General features: G+C 42.4%; 1 protein-coding gene across 2 annotated transcripts in view; it reads left to right on the plus strand.

Moving 5' to 3' along the window:
* thada (THADA armadillo repeat containing) overlaps positions 1 to 20,274 on the plus strand; it is a 125,150-nt gene that overhangs the window by 98,633 nt on the left and 6,243 nt on the right. For both annotated transcript variants that reach the window (XM_078931674.1, XM_023963169.2), the window contains exons 33-36: positions 811 to 935; positions 6,085 to 6,157; positions 6,678 to 6,828; positions 6,911 to 7,033. In XM_078931674.1, the coding sequence (XP_078787800.1) occupies positions 811 to 935; positions 6,085 to 6,157; positions 6,678 to 6,828; positions 6,911 to 7,033 (472 nt within the window). The remainder of the gene's footprint in view (positions 1 to 810; positions 936 to 6,084; positions 6,158 to 6,677; positions 6,829 to 6,910; positions 7,034 to 20,274) is intronic.

Consider the following 20,274-nt stretch of genomic DNA (forward strand, 5'->3'; position numbering starts at 1 on the left):
GCGGCTGTGTAGACGCTACTTGGCGTCTATCTTCTTCGCTGGTATGTGTGCTCAGAAAGGCAGTTTTGTGTTTGAGCGCCCCCAAGTTGTGTTTTACTGTAACTTCAGAAGCTCCAGACACGTGAGCAAAAGCGCCGTTCTCATTGGTCGAGTAGATTTCGACGCGACGCGTCGAAAAAAAAAAACGAACCCGAGGCGTTTTTTTTTTTTGACGCTTTAACGCCTGGCGTTTTTTCGCGTCGGTGTGCACACTCTCGTTGGGGCCCTTTGTTTAGTCACGAGGCGTTAAACGTCGGCGAAAATCGCCGGCGAAATTCGTCCCGGTGTGAACGGGCCTTTAAGTTGTATCTTTTATGTTAAGATTTGGAACATGTCCGATAATTAACCAAAGTTAAAAGTTTCAAGCACATATTCTTATCTTCTCCTGTTTAACAGTGTCTAGTGGTTATTGCAGTATACATATTGTATTTACATCTAAAGGTCTTTTTAATTGGATTCAGATTCAAAATGATAGAAAAAGTCAATTTGACTTTGTTACATTTTTAAACCAAGTAAATCTGCTGCAGCAGGAGGATCTTCATTGACACAGGATGTATTCTATTTTGAAAGGAACTTGTATCCGTTGCTGTCTAATGCATAAAAGGGTAAATATATAATCATATAAGAAGTGGAGGCTGTGTAGTCATATTTAGACTGTGAGCAGAAAGATAAGAATATGCTGATGACAACATGCTCTGAGAGGATGTACTGACCGTCCTCTTCAGGGTGTTCAGCAGCTTAGGTTCTTCCTCATCCTCTTCCTCACCTCAGGTCCTGCAGGTGTTGAGCGAGTGGAGCTGCGGCAGGAAGCTGCTGTGGAGAGATGGAGAAAAGTCTCTGTCCCAGGACGAGGTCCTGCTGCACCTCCTCAACCTGACCCAGAGCTCCACTTTCAGGTTGGTGAAGCAGCACTAAACTTTCAAACAGAGAAAAGCACTTCTACTAACATGCTGCAACTTTACAGGGTCGATATCATGCAAAATCAACAGTATTAGCTTTTTAAGTGTATTATAAAGTTAATTCCTCACCAAAAAACAAACAAACAAACCCCGAAGCGGGATTTTGATCACCAGCTCCTCCCGATCCACGAGTCGGTTTTCACATTGTGGTCTGTCCGAATTCCTTCGCTAACCCCTATATCATGCACTATATAGGGCGTTCGCCATTTTGTATTGCTGTCCGAATTTCCCAGAAGTCTCTGCGAAAAACCAGTGCATCGATGCTCACTAGATCTGTGAATATAGACCACAATGCATTGCGACAGGACATTTTTTACCCAAAAAAAGGAATTTAAATGTAATATTTTTGATAAACCATCAACATTTTTATCTTCAGAAGACAGTGAACTCATAAATAATCATTGCAAATATATATTAAATATATATTAATTAGATTTTAACTTTGTGAATTTGATGACATCATATCTGCCGTTTAAAGGAAAAAGGTAGTTAGCCTGGAGTCCGAATTGCTTTTAAAACTTTATAGTTTTTTAAAAGTTAGGGTAGGAATTCAGACACAATCTACGTCACAGTGTGACGTTCAGAAATCGAGTCGTGTCACTTCAGGGTAGGAAAGAACAAAACAAACAAACAGCCATTTGTAGGACATAGTTTCTGCAATGCAGCAGTAGTTCATCAGGAATGAGTTCGTCATCACTAAGTTGTTGCCGGGACTGTTGGTGTGGAGTTTACACTCTCTCCTGCTAGCTTACAGCCCCTAAGCTAGCATTAGCCGTGCAACAAAAATGCTATTTTAAGCGGAGTTTTCTTTCTATGCGTCCTCTATCCCAAGAACATCAAAAAACGCCATTTTAATCTGATTGGTTCTTTAAAGGAAGACCCATGCATGGAAACACTGCAGTGGGTTTTGTTTTTGTATAAATGTGGGGGGGGGGGGACGTCACCAGTTTGAGTCAGTTGGACAGTTATGCAAAGAGACTTCTGTTTTTGGAGAGGAAGGAAATATTCTGATGACACGATCTCCTCTGAGTTTTTGGTTTGTTTCTCTCTGAGCCGTAACTGCTCACAACCAGTTTGGGAAACAAAAATAAAAGACTTAAATTAGCAACGTTTCACTTCGATCACACAGATTCTGCATGCATGTATGTTGAGCAAAAGGGAATTGCCAAGCATTGTTTCTGAATCATCTGCATGTCAGTCAGGTTAGATCCTCAATTATGCCTTCAGAACTGTCACAATTAAGCTTTAAACATCAACCACAACTCACAAACTTGAAGTGACGTCATTTTTAAGCAGGATTTGTGGATTTACTTAAACTAACAGGTTAAGTCCTGCAGCAGTCCTGGACTGCAAGGACCAGATGGTTTTCACAGGTTTTCTGTCTTCCTATGCCTTTGAGCAAATTTGCACGCATCTAGTAACCGGTGAAAATCAATGTTGGACACAGCCAAACATAAAACGACACCCTTACCCCAAAATAAAAAAGATGACATCACAGCGGGCAAAACTGTCAAAATCTTTTATGGAGCTCAAAATATATTTCTAAGTCCACTGATGAAACCAAAAGACAAGTGTCAGGGATATCCAAAAGAGGTTTTAGAATTATTATGGGATAGCTACAGGACCTACGGCTTGGTGACCATTTTTGTGGCCAAGTTTTGTTGACCTTTGACCTCGGTAGGAGACCACCATTTATAATTTTCATTTATTGCTCACAGATTTTTAATTGGAATAGTACATGTACATTTATAACATGAATCATTGGCTCAACCTGGATGAACATTCAACATGAACATATCAGGAATGTGGGCGGGGCCACAATAGTCAAAAATTTACTTTTGCAGATTCTTATAAAAGTTACCCACGGGCAACCAAAAAAAAAGGTTGCTATGGAGATAAAACGATCTGAAAAGCTGCCGTTTGGAAAAACGTGTTGTTGTTTTTTCATTAATTTGTCTCACGTAGCTCTGAGGGCTGGCAGAGGCAGAAGGGGAGAGTGAAAAGCCTGGAGCATCCGTTTAGCTCGCGAGTCTAACGTTGTTTTGTCTCATATCTTGTCTTTTTGTTTCGGGGATGTACTGTCTTCACACCACACAGTGGATTGTACCTTTGACCACACCGTATGGTGGTTTGGCTGCTTTGGTCTCTCCCTTCTGTGCTGGAACCCGAGTAAACGAACTGTCTGCCTGCAGAACTCCACCAGAGTCAGAACCGTCAGCCTTATTGCTGAAAGTTATACCCGCAGTCATTCAGTTGACTCCGTGGTGCTGTGTTTTTTTACAATCTTTTAAAAGAGCCATTATTAACATGCATTTCAAATTATTTTATCACTGTTGGGTCAGTCTAGAACAGCGGTCCCCAACCTTTTTAGCGCTATGGACCGGTCTGAATTCACACAAAGTTTTCACGGACCGGTCTTTAAGAGGTAAGCGGAGAACTATTTTAGTAACGCTACGCTGAAGGAGGTACAGACACGTGACAAAACCAACCCCAAGCTTTTATTTTGACATGCACAACATTGAACATCGCTCAGGTGTCATCATCCTCTCCCGTTCCCACACTCGTGGTGCAAAAAAGTACTGTCTATTAAATGTAGCTTTTTTTTTTCTTGAAGTCAAATGCTCCTCTTCTGTCTCCTGGCTGAGCGTTTTCCCTTGGCAAAGAAACTTTCCAGATGTTTGTTTTTTACTCATCTTGCGAGCTACTGGGTTTTATTTTAGCCCTAACCTATCACGTGACCGAGAAGGGCGCCTTGGCCTGCGTCAAGAGTCATATACACGGATGTATCTGGCAATTTTTCAAAATAAAACATCTTACAGATTCCGAAATAAGTAAAACAGAAGTAATGTAAGTTATTTATTCTTTCTGTGTGGCCCGGTACCAAATGACCCACGGACCGGTCCGCAGCCCGGGAGTTCGGGCCCGCTGGTCTTGAACACGGATAGGGAACTCCAGTCTCTGCATCATTTCCACTGGTTCAGGTGTGTCCAGCCCATGAGAACATGCCAGAACAGGACAGGGTATGTTAGAAAACATACAGGAATCTGGCCTTTGGGGTCTGGAGTTGCATTTCACTGGTCTAGAGCAAATTAGATTACCGCAACAGAATTGGATTTATTTTGTGACCAACTTTAAATGAGTCAACCTTGGTTCAAAATTGTGGCTTTATAAATAAATTGAATAGAATTTTTGAGCTGCCGTTATTTAGACTTTTTCCTAAAGTGCTGGTTGTGTCATATAGACTAAAACATTGTCCTTTTTAAGAAGGCTGTGTTTGTTTCTGAGCGTCTGCTCCCCGGTTCTCCATCAGTCTTAAAGGTGTCCGTTTGAAGCTTTGATAGATAGACGGACTAACAGAGAGAGAAGGTGAAGCCACAAACTCCTCCTCCTCCTCCTCTGCTGCTCAGGTTTTGTTTTCCTGGGCTGTGAGGGGTCTTCATTCAGAGTCTGGATCCATAGGGGGGGGCGTAGAGGGTCACTGCCTGCACCTGGCTGCTCCTCGGCTCTTCTTTCTCCTCTGCATGTTTTTGCGCTCTTTGTGCGGCTCAGAGGCGCTTCGGCTGCCAAAAGTCCACCAACAGTGAAGGACCAGCAGCGCCGCGATGAAATAGAGGGCATGGAAACGTTTATGTGGGTGAAAACTGATATTTGTTCCCTCAAAGGCCTGCATCTGCACCATTAGTCGTCCATTCGATTATTCACACCTGCCGGGCCCTCAGCTGTATTTTCGTCAGAGCTGAAGGACTGCGGAGTCGCACACCTCCCTCTTTTGAGATGCAGACTCGTTTGGCACATTCTGTTCTAGTGTGTGTGTTTATACAGTAAGCCCTTTGACATGCACTGACACACACACGCACACACCTTCCTTTACAAGCAGTTGCGGTGCTTTTCTCACCCCTGACAAGAGAATACAGGCCTGAACGAGGATTGGATTACAAAGGCCTCTGAAGCCTTTTCCTGGCCACAATCTCTGGACCCAGAGATCCGCTTTCCCTTCAGAGCGGCCCCAGGGTTATGATTAGAGCTGGGCTGGGAGGAGATTGGGTTGCCGGTTGCCCTTGTCTGCCAGTGCTTGAATAGCACTGGGCCTGTTGCGGCTTATGATGTTGTGGAGGTACCAGCACACTTCCTTTGTGGAACGCAGGTCGGGGTAAGAGGGTGTAGCAGGCTCGAGGAGGCTTTTCCACCTCAATTAACAAGAAAGAAATCAATGAAAATAACTTTCTGCATACATGCAGCAGGTCAAGGACCAAAGAAAATCAGCAGGCAGAAAAATTGTCTTGCTTGATGCTCAGTTAGCATAAATACCCACTCCAATGAAAATAGTATTTTGAACACGTTCTTGTGTTATTTTTCTCATGATGGAGGACATAGATAAAGCAATTTAAGCTTAACATTGCATTTCTGAGTATTTTTTCCTCTTGACAAATCTAGGTGATGCTATTTTTTCATCTGGTCCTGATTCACAAAAATTTGATTAAAAGAATTTTGAGCACAGTTTTCCTAATAAATGTCCTTCATTATCAAAACAATGGCACAAGAAAACAGCATGGCACCGTTTTCATCGGAGTGGGTCTTTAAATGGGAGTGCAGGTGCGTCTTACAGTTCAGTTCCCTTAAGGCTGATTGAAAATGGGATGTATGATTGCCGTGTGTGTAGTAAAGTATCTGTGAGGCTAATGTAAGTTTACACACACGCATGAAGTACAGGTGATGCTGCCACGCAGCGACTTTTGTAACGCCTTAGTCTCAAATGCCCTTCCGGGTGGAAGCTGGGCAAATGGGTCTTTATCACGTCTTCAGCACCAACGGGCTCCTTGTGTAGTCTGTGCAGTCTGCAACACGCCTGCATCTCATCGAGTTCATTCTTTTTGTGTTGTATACGTTTTCACTACGACCTGTCACCTGCAGCACGCATGCCCTGCTGGGGCATGCCCTGCTGGCAAAACCTGTGTGCGGGGCACACAGGTTTTGCCACACCAACAGCCCGTACCCAGCCATAAGGACGGTTGTGACTGAGGCTTTAGTTGACTGTTAGAAATCCAGAGTTAAGCTGAAGGTTTGTCGGCTGATGTGTGTTTTTCAGCGTGGAGCTCCACTGTGCCGCCCTGACGCTGCTCTCCCAGCTTTTGACTGAGATGCTGACCCTTGACCCTCAGGTAAAGAACACATTCTACCAGCTCTGGCAAACAGAGATGCTACAGTGAGAACATTTACACAAAGCTTGTCATCTCTTCCATGAAGCCTTCTTCAATAAAAACAAGACAGAATCCTTCCTTCATGACCTAAAGACACTGGGGAAGTTTATTCTGGCACACATTCTCACTCTGGAAGAGGTTAAAGCTCGAGCACGGGGGTCATGCCTTCAAATCTGTACTGTTGTTGAGCTTTATGGTTTATTTCTCTTTTCAAGAGAAGTCCATCTGTGCTCATTGAGTCAGAGCTCTTCACAAAAGCAGAATTCTGTTTTCTTTAAGCGTTTGCACGACAAACAACAATGTGAAGCATCTGCCTGGACCATAAAGTCTTTCTTGAAGTTGTCTGATCGTAGTCCCACTGACGCTCCATCAGGACACATTAAACAGAAAATAAAGTTTTATTTTCTGTGACCTGTATTATGGTGCAAAAAAAACAAAAACAGGAAACAAATAATCAAATTTGTCTTTCTAACGATGACAGTGTCCAAGTGCAGTCGCTTGTTTGGCCCCATGGGGGGCGCTGGTGTGCTCGTGCTGTGATGAAGAGCGGCCTGTGGAGGTGAAGCTGACGGCAACCAAGGTGCTGGTTGGCTGCACATCCAGCCTGCTCACCAACCCTGGTCCGGTTCTGGGTGAGTCTGAGCGAAAGCAGCGGCACAAAGGAAACGTTTGAGGTGTTTCCGTCATATGTGTGTGTGTGTGTGTGTGTTTAAGGTCTGCCCACGACACTCTCACTGTGGAGGAGTCTGTTCCTGCTGCTGCAGGATGAAGATCAGGAGGTCCGTGACTCTGCCTCAGACTTCACGTCTCAGGTTCCGGCTCACCTGCTCAGCACAGGTACATTCTCCTAGATTAGCAGCAGTAATCCCCGTCCATCACCCCCCCCCAAAAACACACATAAGCCCAGCGTGTGTATAAATAAACATCATAAATGTTTGTTTGTGCGAGGTTTCCATTACGACACAAACGCGTGCCAAAGCAGCACAAAGCCCCGTCCAGAGGAGGGGGCTGGTTTGAACGGGGCACGCTCTGTTCAGCGACGGTAATCCCATCCCCAGGGATTTCACGGGGAACATATCTGTCCCTGCTCACTAATATTTACAGTCAGAGTTAACTGGTGAGTTTGCGGGAATCAGAGTTCTGGCTGGAATTTAAACCCAACAACACCTGCTGGCTGCTTGTTCCTCGTTTGCCTCAGGAGGAGGAAAGTTGGTGGGAAATGTTGTTCTGCACAGGGAAAAACAGGCATGAAGGAGATTGTTTGACAAGGTCTCCAGCCAATCAGGACCCAGAACTCAGTGTGCTGTTTAAAAAATAAATAAATAAATGACACTCAAATAAATTACACACAAAAATTCGCAAAACAATGAGACACGATATGGTCAATGGGGGCTTCTAAAACAACCCCCTAATGGTTGTTTGGGGAACTGACTTAGCTTCAATCTCTTTTAGTTTTGTTTACCATGCTTCAACCCGGAAGTGTGTTTCCAATTGATTTGATGCAAAAATCATAGCGTAAGGTGAACAGGAGTGGCAGCCGGAGAAGCTAAATAACAACATTATTATGCATTATCGTTTTACCAAACAGTTTTTTTATTCAGTCGTTGAACTTTGCAGCTTCCCCGTCTGTTTTGATTATAGATTGTCTAATGTAAAAAATATAAAACATTTATGATGGTATGCTAACTGTTTTCATACGTGGATGTCAAGTAATGAGTATTTTGTTCAAATTTCCTGCATAATGACATAGAAAAATGCTTTTATGATTGTTTCCTACGGGATGTAAAGTATTTTAAATGTAAATGTCTGTCCCTTTTGAAAAAAATATCATGAATGTTGTTCACCTTATTGTAGAAACAGTCTAACCCCAGTGTTGAGGGACTCCCAGCATCCTTTGCACAGTGATTTCTTGCAAACAACTGTTACACACACATGTAAACACAATCTTTTGTGCAACAAACAAAAGCAAGATGTCAACTTGAGGGGTGGTGACATCATTTCTGGATGGGAGACGGGATGGGGGGGGCGGTGTCTTCTCGGAATGGCGGGCGCTAAACGGTTTCAACAGTTGGGATGCGAGCGTGGGGAGCACGTGTGGTTATGTGTCAGCATTTGAGGAATGTCTGAGGCCTGTTTTCTGAAGGAATGTATAATGAGCCACTCAGATGGCCACCACACACACTTCAGGCCGGTTTTATCCCCAGAGGAGCTCCAGCTCACAGCACCGACACCCACAGCTTCCCCCTAGAGGAGTCACCCTTATTGTGACTCTCGTCACTGATATTATCTCATACCAAAATACAAGAGGGGGAAAAAACTGTTTAATTTGAGGAATCAAACTCATGGATAAACATAAACTAACTTCTTTCTGCCTATTTCCTGTTTATATGCACTTTTTTTGCCATGTTTTTCATGTTATTAATCTAAAAATTCCTGAATTCTCCTTTGAATGAAGAGTCTGTCTTTTGATCCGAAAACCCGGGAAACGCGTTGAAATGCTTGGAAGTGTTTTGCCACCAGTATTTATCCGAGCGCGCTCAGTGTTTATGTGCAGAAGCCCAGACAGGGTCAAGATAAGCCGTCAGCTGAAGATCAGATAGAAATAAAGCACGACTTGGATGGAAAGGTTTCTTTCTTTACAACAGGAAGAGAACACAATAGGCATAATTACGGGGGGGGGGGACTCTTCCTCCTCCTCCTCCTCGACCCATTCATATTCACAGCTCAGAGAAAGCGTTTTTTTACCGTGGAGGGAGACGGGGGAGCTTACCGTAAAAACCCAGGTTTCCGCCAGGCCAGAAGTCCTGAGTGAGAGCTTGACTTTGACTCTGCAGCCTGAGCGTTCGGAGAGTGAATGATCGTGAAACTGTCGTGTGAAAGCATGCCATACAATCTGCAGGAATGCAGCACTCTGCAATTCAGATAGCAAAGTCACAATCCCACATCAAATGGTTACGTGACTTGGCAGGAGAAATCAGATTTGTCCTGCAAATGAAAAAAGACAAAAGTCTCCAGAGGAAGTCATAGTTCTTTGTTTACAACGGAGCTTATTATTGGGTAAAGATGGAATCTTCTTTTTACTCTGAAGAGTGTTAGTCTAAAGCTGGAAGGGGGGTGATTTAAGGTTTGAAGTTCTGAAGCTTTCATACAGATACAGAGTGTGATGCTGAACCTGCTAACCCTTTTATACTCTCGTTACTGTGGGTTGAGTTTCTCCTCTGCTTTGCAAAACTTGGTAGTCTCAATGAAAGTGAAAAGAAATCTCTACATGGATCTTAAGCAGTTCTTTAATACATTTGGCTACACTAAATGTTTATATCAGACTAACATATTTTCCTTCACTGTAAAACTTTGGTTGAGAATGCTGATAAATGTTGGTATAATCTTGTCTTTTAACCATGCAGAATTTGCTTTTTGGTTGAAATTACAGTGGTGGTCAAAGGTTTATATACGTACACTTATAAAGAATAGAATGTCATGGTTGTCTTGAGTTTCCAGTTATTTCTACAACTTTGACTCATCTCTGACAGAGTGGTTGGAACTGATACTTCTATGTCACAAAACACATTCAAGAATTTGATCATTTTATGACTTTACTATGGGTCAATTGAAAATACGACCAAATCAGCTGAGTCAAAAATATAATACAGCATTACTAATATTTGGTTACATGTCCCTTGGCCGTTTTCACTTCAATTAGGCACCTTTGGTACTCATCCACAAGCATCTGGCAGGCTTCTGGTTGCATCTTTGACCACTCCTCTTGACAGAATTGGTGCAACTCAGTCAAATTTGTTGGCTTTCTGACATGGACTTGTTTCTTCAGCATTGTCCACAGGTTCTCAATGAGGTTTAAGTCAGGACTTGGGGAAGGCCATTCAAAAAGCTTGATTCTAGCCTGATTTAGCCATTTCATTACCACTTTTGATGTGTGTTTAGGGTCATTAGCCGCGGTTACATGGGCTGAATATCTTAATCGGATCAATGGTCGGGTTAAAATTCACCCGTCCACATGGGATCAGAAAACCTTTTTCCGATTACAACAAATGTTCCCATGGCTCACACTTTCGGTCGGAATGAATCATTTGGGCATGAGCAGTAGTGTTGAAAGGGACTGAGCGACATTTATTTCTGCTTCCCCAAACTCGCTGCGTGAGCTGGCGGCTCTCCTGAGTCCTGCAGCCGCTAACCCAGAGCGGCAGGACGGCTCGCAGTCTGAATTCTCCCACACATAACAAAACAAAAAAAAAAAACGCACACCGAACAAGCATCCTTCTCCCCTCAGACCCTGATCCGAACGAGTCTGATCGGGGCAGAGTATTCCAAAAGGCGCGTTTACATGACGCATTTTCTTTCCGATCAGGCGTTCTTTCCGATTACTTTTGCCCATGTAAACGCGGCTACTGTCCTGTTGAAACAGACCTAATCTTTGGGCTAATGACTTCAGGTTATCTTGAGGAATTTGAAGGTAATCCACCTTCTTCACTATCCCATTTGCTCTCTGTAAAGTACCAGCTCCATTGGCAACAAAACAGGCATAATACTGCCACCACCATGCTTGATGGTAGGCATGGTCTTCTTGGGGTTAATGGCCTCACCTTTTCTCCTCCAAACATGAATTAAAAGGGACACTAGTCATACGTCACTACCAATTCCGAGTCCCTGATTGGTCAAATTCTACCTGGTTTAACTTTCAACGGATATGCAATGGCCGTGCATTTTGTACGTAGTGCCAGAAAACAGACGTAGACTTCCAGATCCAGACTGATAGGATGGTAATGGTGAACCAACCAGACATTGTAGTGCTGGATAAAGAACAGAAGAAAGCCATTGTGGTGGATGTGGCAGTGCCAAGCGATGGGAACATCAGGAAGAAGGAACATGAGAAACTGGAGAAATACCAGGGACTCAGAGAAGAACTGGAGAAAGCCTGGAAAGTGAAGGTGACAGTGGTGCCTGTGGTAATTGAAGCACTCGGGGCAGTAACCCCCAAGCTGGAGGAATGGCTACAACAGATAGCTGGAAAGAGTTTGCCCGATGTGAATGTAGCATAGGAGGATCAACGATAATCAAAGATCACTTAGCATGACTTAGCTTTCACGCAGCATGAAGGCAGAAAAGGGGATTTCAGTGATGTTGAGAAGAAAGCTATTTAGGATTTTTTAAGGTGATCCACTGTTACCCGTAGCGCTTTGGATGTTATGGATATTTAGCTATCCTCAAAATCTACCAATATAAATATTCTAACCTTTTTAAAGCCGTCTTTTGTTAATATATTAGCTAACAGAAGCCAATAGCTTCTAAATGATCCATAAGGAAAAGTGGAGCTTTTAAGGCTGTTTTCCTTCTGGACTGTACTCGTTACCTTCACTACCTGTTGTAAACACAGCATGTGCCGCTTAATGACATTTTAAAAGATTACTGGCTCTGCTTCTTGGAAACAATTTATTAGAAATGAGGGGTGTCTGAGATTTTTGCAGGATACTGTACGCGAGTCAATAAAAAAAAAACCTTCTGAGTTTGAGCAAGTTGGGTTTTTTTTTTTGTGCGCCAGTCGCATTTCCCCGAGGCAAGTCTTTGTGTTTTATGACCTGCTGTAGCAAAGTCAAGTATCTGAGGTGTTAGCTGCTTCAGATGAAGGCGACAACTCTGGGCCCTTTGATATGGAGGAGGGGCAAAAATGTGAGACCTGTCTCACATTCACACACAGTAAATGACATGCACAGCAGCTGACCACAGTTTGGCAGATTTAAGCAGAGGAAGAACCTAAGTGTTAGAAAAAATGTTTGTCACAGCGATTATTTTATATTACTTGCACCTTAAAACTGGTTTTATGAACTTTTTCCTCAAAGTAGGACTCCCCTTGTCTTGATTGGATCACAAGCAAAATAGATTTTTTTGTCTCTTACAACATAAACTTTATCTAGCTTTAAGTGTCACGGGAGTGTGGGAGAACGATTTCTGAAGACATCCAATCAGCTGAAGCTTCTCTTCTTGGCTGTCACCCACAGTGGGGCCTTTGTGTTGAGACAGGAAAAGCAAATCTAATTTAACCCCCACCACATCCCCTGCACTCTCCACCATCATCATCACTGCCACCACCCCCTCCCCGAATGCCTTCAGACTAATTACGTCTGAAATCAAACTCTGCTCGTCCTTGCCGGATCTCCAACACTGTGACTAGCTCTGGACAGCCGCAGAGGGGTTTGAATGGAGCCTGAAAGGTGACATTGATTATGCTTCTGACCGAGAACACAACATACAGCCACATTTGAACAGTCTGTTCGAAGTCTTTGAAGGAAAGATTAGTTTAATTGCAGCTGCCAGGCCTGAAAATCAAAGACTTTATAGTAATTGCCATTCAAATACTCTTCAGGGGGCAGTATTGACAACAACAAAAAAACAGTTGAGTACTGACCAAAGAAAAAACATCTTGCCCTACTACAACTCTGACCATCATTTACAGATGAGAGCTTTTACCTGCTTTCTACACCGTTTCCACCCATAAAGACTGGGTGCTTATGTCTCAAACCCACTTCTAGGCTAATGGATAGTCTGTTTGCGTTCACACCATTGACTGAAAATGAGAACTAGACTGAGTAACTCCATCCTCCCCTGCACTCAAAACAGGAAGGACCTGCTGGCTCCAAGAAGCCAAAATCCCATTGACTTCTATTGCGAACTAAACAGCTATTAGTCAGTCATTCTATTTGTTCAGATTATCCATTCTTGTTTTACCTCCTTTTATTTAATGCAATTCAATTTTTATTTGTATAGTCCAATATTACAACAATAGTCATCTCAATGGGCTTTATACCGGTAATTGTATGATAAAAATTAATCATGAAGAACATAAGATCATAGAATTCAATAGTTAATGGCTAAACTAAACAGCCTAAGATAAACTGGGCATCCCTGGATTTAGACCCTCCTTCTCGGTAAGGAAAAACTCCTAAAATATTCCGAAAAGATTTCAAAAATAAAAAAGAAGAAACCTCAGGGGTATTCACATGAATTAGGGATCCTCTCCCCGGACAGACAGGCGATGTACCATAACTGTTAGAAAAGGATTAGCTTATCTAACTCTACAACGTGTTTAAATAGTCCAGCAGATGGGCTTCATCCAGATGGAGTTGGGGGGCAGCTGGGGACGCGAGACACCTGGAGAACAGCTAACTGTAGTCGCTGAGAGCTCCACGTGTCTAACTATAGAAGAGCCATTGACCAGAGTTGACGGTTCAGTGAGTGTGTTGCTGAGGGGAGAGAACCGATTACACGCAGGGAGCTTTGGGTGCTCCAAGTTTTTGCGATTAGCACTATGCTTCCTTCCCACTGGTGCAAAGCCATCCTGTGTATTCCTCGGCACTGGGGCGCTAGCTAGATTAGTAACAACCTGGTTAGCTGGCTTAGCTTCCACTGTGCGGAGCTGTGCTTCTAACTGCTCTAGCCAAGCCTCCAAGTCTAAGATAAGACCAGACTTAACACATCTACCACTATCCTCACTAAAGGATGCAGGATCCTCACTGAACACATGGCACATGGGGCAAGAAAGAGGAGTGAAAGCAGAAGAGGTAGAAGTCATGCTAAGTGCCAAGCTAAGGCTAGCAGTGTTTAGCTAAGGAGAAGCAGTTACGTTGCAAGCTTAGAGTAGCGTGGACAGCAAGCGGTTAACACAGTAGTGTATTCAGTAGTATTCTAAAGATGCTACTTAAAGAATATGAATGTGAATGTGAATATTAAACCAGATAACACATAAGTTAGGTAATCAGGTCAATGCCAAACAGGAGCAACCAGTCAAGCACTAGATTACGCTCACCAGTGGGCTGAACTTAAGAAACTAAAATGTGAACGGATTTCACATTAATTTTTGTTTACTTGTTTGTTTGTTCACATATTTAATCTACACTTGATTATCTTCTAGAAATACAAGGAACTTGGAAAACTTCACCTGCACTGTTCAGTACTAGATATTTATCTCTGAGTCACACTGTTTGAAGTTTTGGCTAAAGATATCCTGGATCCATTTTAGGTCAATGAATCAGATCAATCAAAATAAACCAAAATCAACACAAATATTGAACCGGATCGCTTAAAATGAATCGGTACAGCCCTTCTGCTTACAGACAACGTCTAGCTCCAACATGGCAACGTCCCTATCAGGAAAAAGATGGCGACTGAATTGAGTTAATTTTGCTGGAGCCTTAAGGAAGCCACTCACTTGTTCCAGTTCTCATATATAGTCATTGGTTCACACTGGTGAATTGCACAAGGGTTCACTTACATTCAAACCTGATGAGTGATGAAGCAACTTGGATGAATGGTGAAACATTTCCGGGTTTGCTTGTTTGGTCCAGATGAGCCCTTACATTCGTCAAAACAAAGCGTACTAACAGAGATAACCAGCTCTGCTGCAGACCAAACAGTACAGTGTGAAAGTCATCTTAAAGAAGGTTCGTTTTAAAAATGTGTTTACATTCCTTCCAAATAAAAGCACAGCATTGTATCCGTGAGCTGTTTACTTTGTCTCCAGCAGATGCATAATGATTTCAGTTCCAATAGATTCTCATTAGTTTGTTTCTTGGCCCACTCAGGTTACTAAATTCAACAGTTTCGCAAAACAAAATGTTTTAAATGTTCAAAAAATAACGTGTCAATTTTCTAGTCTATAAGATTCGCTGAGGTGAAACGTGAGATTGCAATGGATGAAATCCCTGAAACAGTCAGAGCCTTGGCTTGTTTCCTTACAAAGAGATAGCCGCCCCTGGAAATAAGAAGGGATTGCAACCCCCGGCATTTTCCTGCAAATTGGATGTCCAAATCCCACATACAGTCATCCTATAGACCATATCCATTAGTTAACCCCGCACTTCTCTTGTTCTTCAATGAACATACACATTGACACATATGACTTGTCTTTTTATTTATGCTCCACCTTTTCACCAAGCACTGTTTCTGTGTATGAGATGGATATGCAGTAACGCTTTGGCCTGTTGAGCCTTAGACTTTACAAAATAATCCTCCAATTGAATCCTCCACAAAAAGAAACTGACTGCATGAACAGGGGTCTTATCTCCAGACAACACAGATATATCCTCCCTGATGAGGACATCTTAGTTCATCACCTACATTTTGAAAACCAAAGGTGTATTGATTTTCTGTTTTGCTGTGCAGTTCACAAAGAATAGCCTCCGCAACTTGTTTTCAGATTGGGAGCCTTTATTGTCATTGCACAGTTGTACAGGGTAAATTAGGATAAAATTCAGTTTGAGGGATTTTAAGGACTAAGATGCATCACAATCGCATTCAAATGGACTTGATTGACGTCACTTTGACTTCATTTATTAAAGACCCATTCTGATAAAAGAATGTGGTTTTTTTGATGATGGAGGACAAGTATATAGAAAATGAAGTTTGAATTCCATTTCCAATTCCATATAACAATAATAAAATTGACGTATGTAGGTGATCTGCTATATAAAATAATACATTATTAAAAATACTATTATCTGTCAGGAATCAAAAACGTTGGATACTTAACATTGGGCTGAAAAAAAAATGAACACATTTGCACATTTTTTCCTTGTAGAGCCGATTGTTACAGTCGAGTGATGCCGTTTTAAGTGCGTTAGCAGATGTGTGACTGTGGCATACGCTATCTTCGTGTAACAATGTCAGCACACAGCATTCGACGTATTCAATTGTCTTTCCCTTTCATGCTAACAACAAAGCCACAGTGTTCCCACACAGGAGGGAGATGGGGGGGTCCTTAGTTGTACTGAAACGGTTCGGTACAACTACGTGTACCGTTACACTAGTAGTAACTACGTCCTAGAAACAACACAGGTTGTTTTTTTGCCTAAAAACATCATAATTATATTTAAAAGACCACTATACCCTTACAATATATCAGACGATGATCTGATATATGATGAGTGTGTCTTTAAAGCTTTTCCAAACGAAACACGAGTAAAGCAATAAATGTTTGCGTATTTGATTCGCTTGAACGGGTACTGTACTTTCTTTGGATAAATAAAGATGAGCTTTGGGAGGAGAACATCATACGTGCCTTAATGCTAAGGCTGGAGATTATAATTAGAATCCTGCACTGCTTAGTTTCCAAAATCTAAAAATCTTCTCACATCGGCACTTTTTCAGATTTGGACATGAACCATGTGTTTTACTGAAATTCAAATATATTTTAATAAACAATGCTTGAGGTCAGAAACTTTCACAGTAAGGTTAAACCTGAAGATTAATTTAACTTATTTTTTCCTCTGATAGTTTCTGTTGTGACATTTGGAGTCAGTTGAATATGGAATGATTGGAATGAATGAAGTAGAATGAAGTGTGTAATCTGTAGAAGAGACTGGGTGGCACAAACACTTTAGGTTATTTCTTTTTTTATTTTTTTTATTTGTCTTTATCAGCTGGGTCATAATTGTTCTATAGTTCACAACAATCTTGAATTTTTTGCAGACACTCGTGAATGAGGAAAGATTTTGCTCAAAATAGTCTAAAAACCTTAGATCACCGAGACACCTGTAGAGTGTTATTATTTTAGTTTTGTCTAATTAGTTCAAAAATGTATAGGAATTACCAAAAATTCTTCTGAACAATGTGCTTAATGCTTTAAGGGCTGAATAAAGGGCAAGACAGCTGAAGATGTGCTAATTAAGTGCAATATTCATCTAGCGGTGGGTGTCAATCACTGATGTGTAAGTCGCAGGTCTCAAGACTTACCGTATTTTCTGGAAATCTGTTTTTGATTGCTTAAACCTTAAGATAAACCTTATCATTTTTGGCATTTTTGTTTTTCACTTGCTGGTTCTCTGCTTGGTGTCCATGCTAAAAACTGAGAAGAGAATTTAAGTAAAATGTGTCTTTTATTTCATTATAAATAAACCTGCACTTAATGTAGATGCTTTACCTTAAGCTGTATTTGTCCAATTTTGCTAATATTAGGCTAAAAGAAAAATGACCACTTTGAAATTTTTAACATAAAAAGGTAAAATCTTTGTGCACATGTTTGAAAATGATTGTCTTAAAACAAAAATAAAAAAAAAGTATACTGGTGTTGTAAGTTATTGATTAAAAACTTTTTATTTTTTTGAAGACTTGGGTAAAAACGTTCCGCTGATGAGGCACTCTGTCATCCAGTGAGCACCCCTCCCTACTAAGGCACTTACTGGAAAAACGTCTTCAACCTTCTTCAGCCTTCATTCATCTGGAAGACACAGATCACTGGGGATAACTTGACAGAACTAAGAGGCACTCATTAAACAGCCCTGTTCTATTTTACCGCTGCGCTCACTCAGCCGTTAAACCCGAGACTGTGTGTCAGTCATTTATGCAAAAATTACAAAATGCTCAGAAAGTGGTGGAGAAAGGCTCAAACCTTCACTTTCTTTTATTCATCGTCAGAAATGGGGTTGGTGCTCCTTTAACCATCTTTTCAGTTGAGCAACAGAATGAGATTGTATTTACTTACATAAAGTCGCATGTCTGCATTAATGGCATTAATGGCAGCACAGTGGCCTGTGCTGATGTGGTTTTCTCATACTCCACCTGTCAAACTGAGCCTCAGTGTGAACCCAGACTTTATAACAGACGGCATTTAATGTGAGGATTCCTTTTAATCTGCATTTAGTGTGGAGTTAATGGAAGTTCTGAAGTTTGAAGCCAAAACAGAAAAAAAAAGGATTGAACTAGGATTAGGTGTATAGCTTAGCTTTTGTTTGGCAGCTTTTGTTTTGAAGGGTGGGGTTCACTTTCTTGGCCAAATGCTGGCTTTATGTTGATTTCCTCGCCATTCTGTCATGTCTGAATGGAGCCTTGAGAAACATTTGCATGACAGACTCTCTTGCGAGGGTAAAAGAGCTTTACTGTGAATGGCCCCTCCCTTTTTATGCACGAAGATGACTTTACTACACCGGCCTCTGAAAACACTCATTTCCTCTGAGTAGCATCTCTCTGAAGTTTAAAAAGACTGCTGTTGTCATGGTGACCGTCAGATTATAGGCCGCTTTCAGAAACGGTAAAGCTTGCTTAGAGTGAACCAGCCCAGCGTCACATCTGAAGCTGCTGTCGGACCACAGATCAAAAGTGAATGATAACCCCCTCTGATAAGGGTGACAACGTCTCCGGATGATGCCGGGGATTCTGGATGGAGACAGCAGGAGCCTCTCTTGACTCCCTGCAGAGACCCGCGTTGGCTGCTTTTGATCCTCAGCAGCTTCAGCCTGGTCCCGGGGAACAAAGCTCCCACTAAAAGTGTCTATCATACGTCCCAGACCATTATTTTTATGTTAATGCTACTTCTGTTGTCATGTTTCCTGTTGTTGTTGTTGCCCTTGATCTCCACATTGCCTGCTTTGCGTCAACCCACAGAGGAAGTTGGGGCTGTAAAGTGCATGTTTTATTTTCGCACCTCTTGCTATCTCACACCTTTGCTTCCTGGAGTCTCGGCTCCAACGCAGAGTCTGCCGCTCGGGTCGTGTCTGTGCGACGCCTCGTTGGTAGCAGTGTTCCTTTCACCTTGTCTTGGGAAGGCGGTGTGCTTAAAAATCTCCTGTGTAAACGTTGGCACTTTGCACAACCTTCTCTGACTTCTGCAGGGCTGCATTGGCACGTCTCCAGTTTAGTTTGGAAGGAAGAGGCTGCGTGGCCCTCTGGTGTGAAGGAATGGGCTCCCACCACACTGAACACGGCGACACCCGAGTGTGGAAGAGAGCAGGGCGGGGAAGTGTTTGGGATTTCTCTGATTTCACTCTCCTGACAGCCCACCGATAAACCCCTAGTGCCCCTTATCCCTGCTCAATGGGACATCTGACACCCCGTCCAGCTGCAGAGGCTCAGCGGGGATTTACTGAAGAGTGAAGGTCTCCTTTAATTCAGCCGGGTGACCGTTAATAAGAAACAATGTAACCGCAGTAGTCTGTGCAGAATGAAGGCTCGATATTACTCATTAACAGCTCAGTCACACATAAGCCACCACTGAACTGAAGGCATGTACGTGTTTGTGTTGTTCTCTCTCAGCCTTGGAGAAGCTCTCGTTTAATATGTTGACTACTCACTAGCATGTCTATAACGGATCTCTCACAGCAACAAAAAAAAAAGAACTGAAGTCAACAGCGTGCATGAAGAACACGAGATAAGCCCGTCTGCAACAGGAAGGAAATGTATAAATACAGTGCAAGATCTCACAGCTTGATGTAAACCTGGGACTTGTCAGATCTTTTTTTTTACTATTTCAAAAATAAATTTGCATTTGCTGAAGTTCTTGGGTAAAAGAAATGTTGCACTCTGTCATACGGTGATGACCTCATGCTCTCACTGCAGCATCATTTTACTAATCTTTTCTAATCTCTTTATTGTCTTCATTCAGAGTTGCTTCATTTCCTGCCAGGGTCTTACGTTGATGACGAGGACAGGTTTTATTTTTTGGTGAAGGGAGCTGTTGTTGAAGTATCTAACTTCCTGACACAGTGTAATCAATACAATCATGGAATAATGTAATTAAAGTTGGACTGCGGTAAAACGGTCCTCTGTGGCATTCCTGGAGATTCTGAGTGTGATTAAAGGTCCCATCTAGATGATTCATGTTGTTCCTGAGTACATTTGAGCTCAAAGAAAGATAGGTTTGGCCAGGGAGGGAGGCAGCTGTCACTCAGTTGGTTTTACTAGCTTTCCAATCTGGTACTGGACTCCTTGCTGGTCCCAATAGGGATTTCACAAATTGGACCCATAAAACGAACCCCCTTTTTGCAAAATGCCAATGTCTTATTGCTTCCTGCAGCATTCTTTGGCAGTCGTCATGATGTATTTTTTGACTCCCTAGATCAGGGGTGGCTAACCCTGGTCCTCAAGAGCCTCAACCCTTCCTGTTTTCCTGAGCTGACTCAAGTGATTTCACATCCTGATTGACTGAACACACCTGATTTAGGTTGTCAGAATCAAGCAGTCCAGGGAGGGCTGGAAAACAAACAGGGTTGAGGGTCTTGAGGACCTGGGTCAACCCCCCCTGCTCTAGATGTTGTGCTTTGTGGAACCCAGAATCAACCAATGACCATAAAAACAAG

Source organism: Oryzias latipes, chromosome 15 (genome assembly GCF_053564925.1).
Source record: "Oryzias latipes strain Hd-rR chromosome 15, Olatipes_Hd-rR_3.1".
Classification (NCBI taxonomy): Eukaryota; Metazoa; Chordata; class Actinopteri; order Beloniformes; family Adrianichthyidae; genus Oryzias; species Oryzias latipes.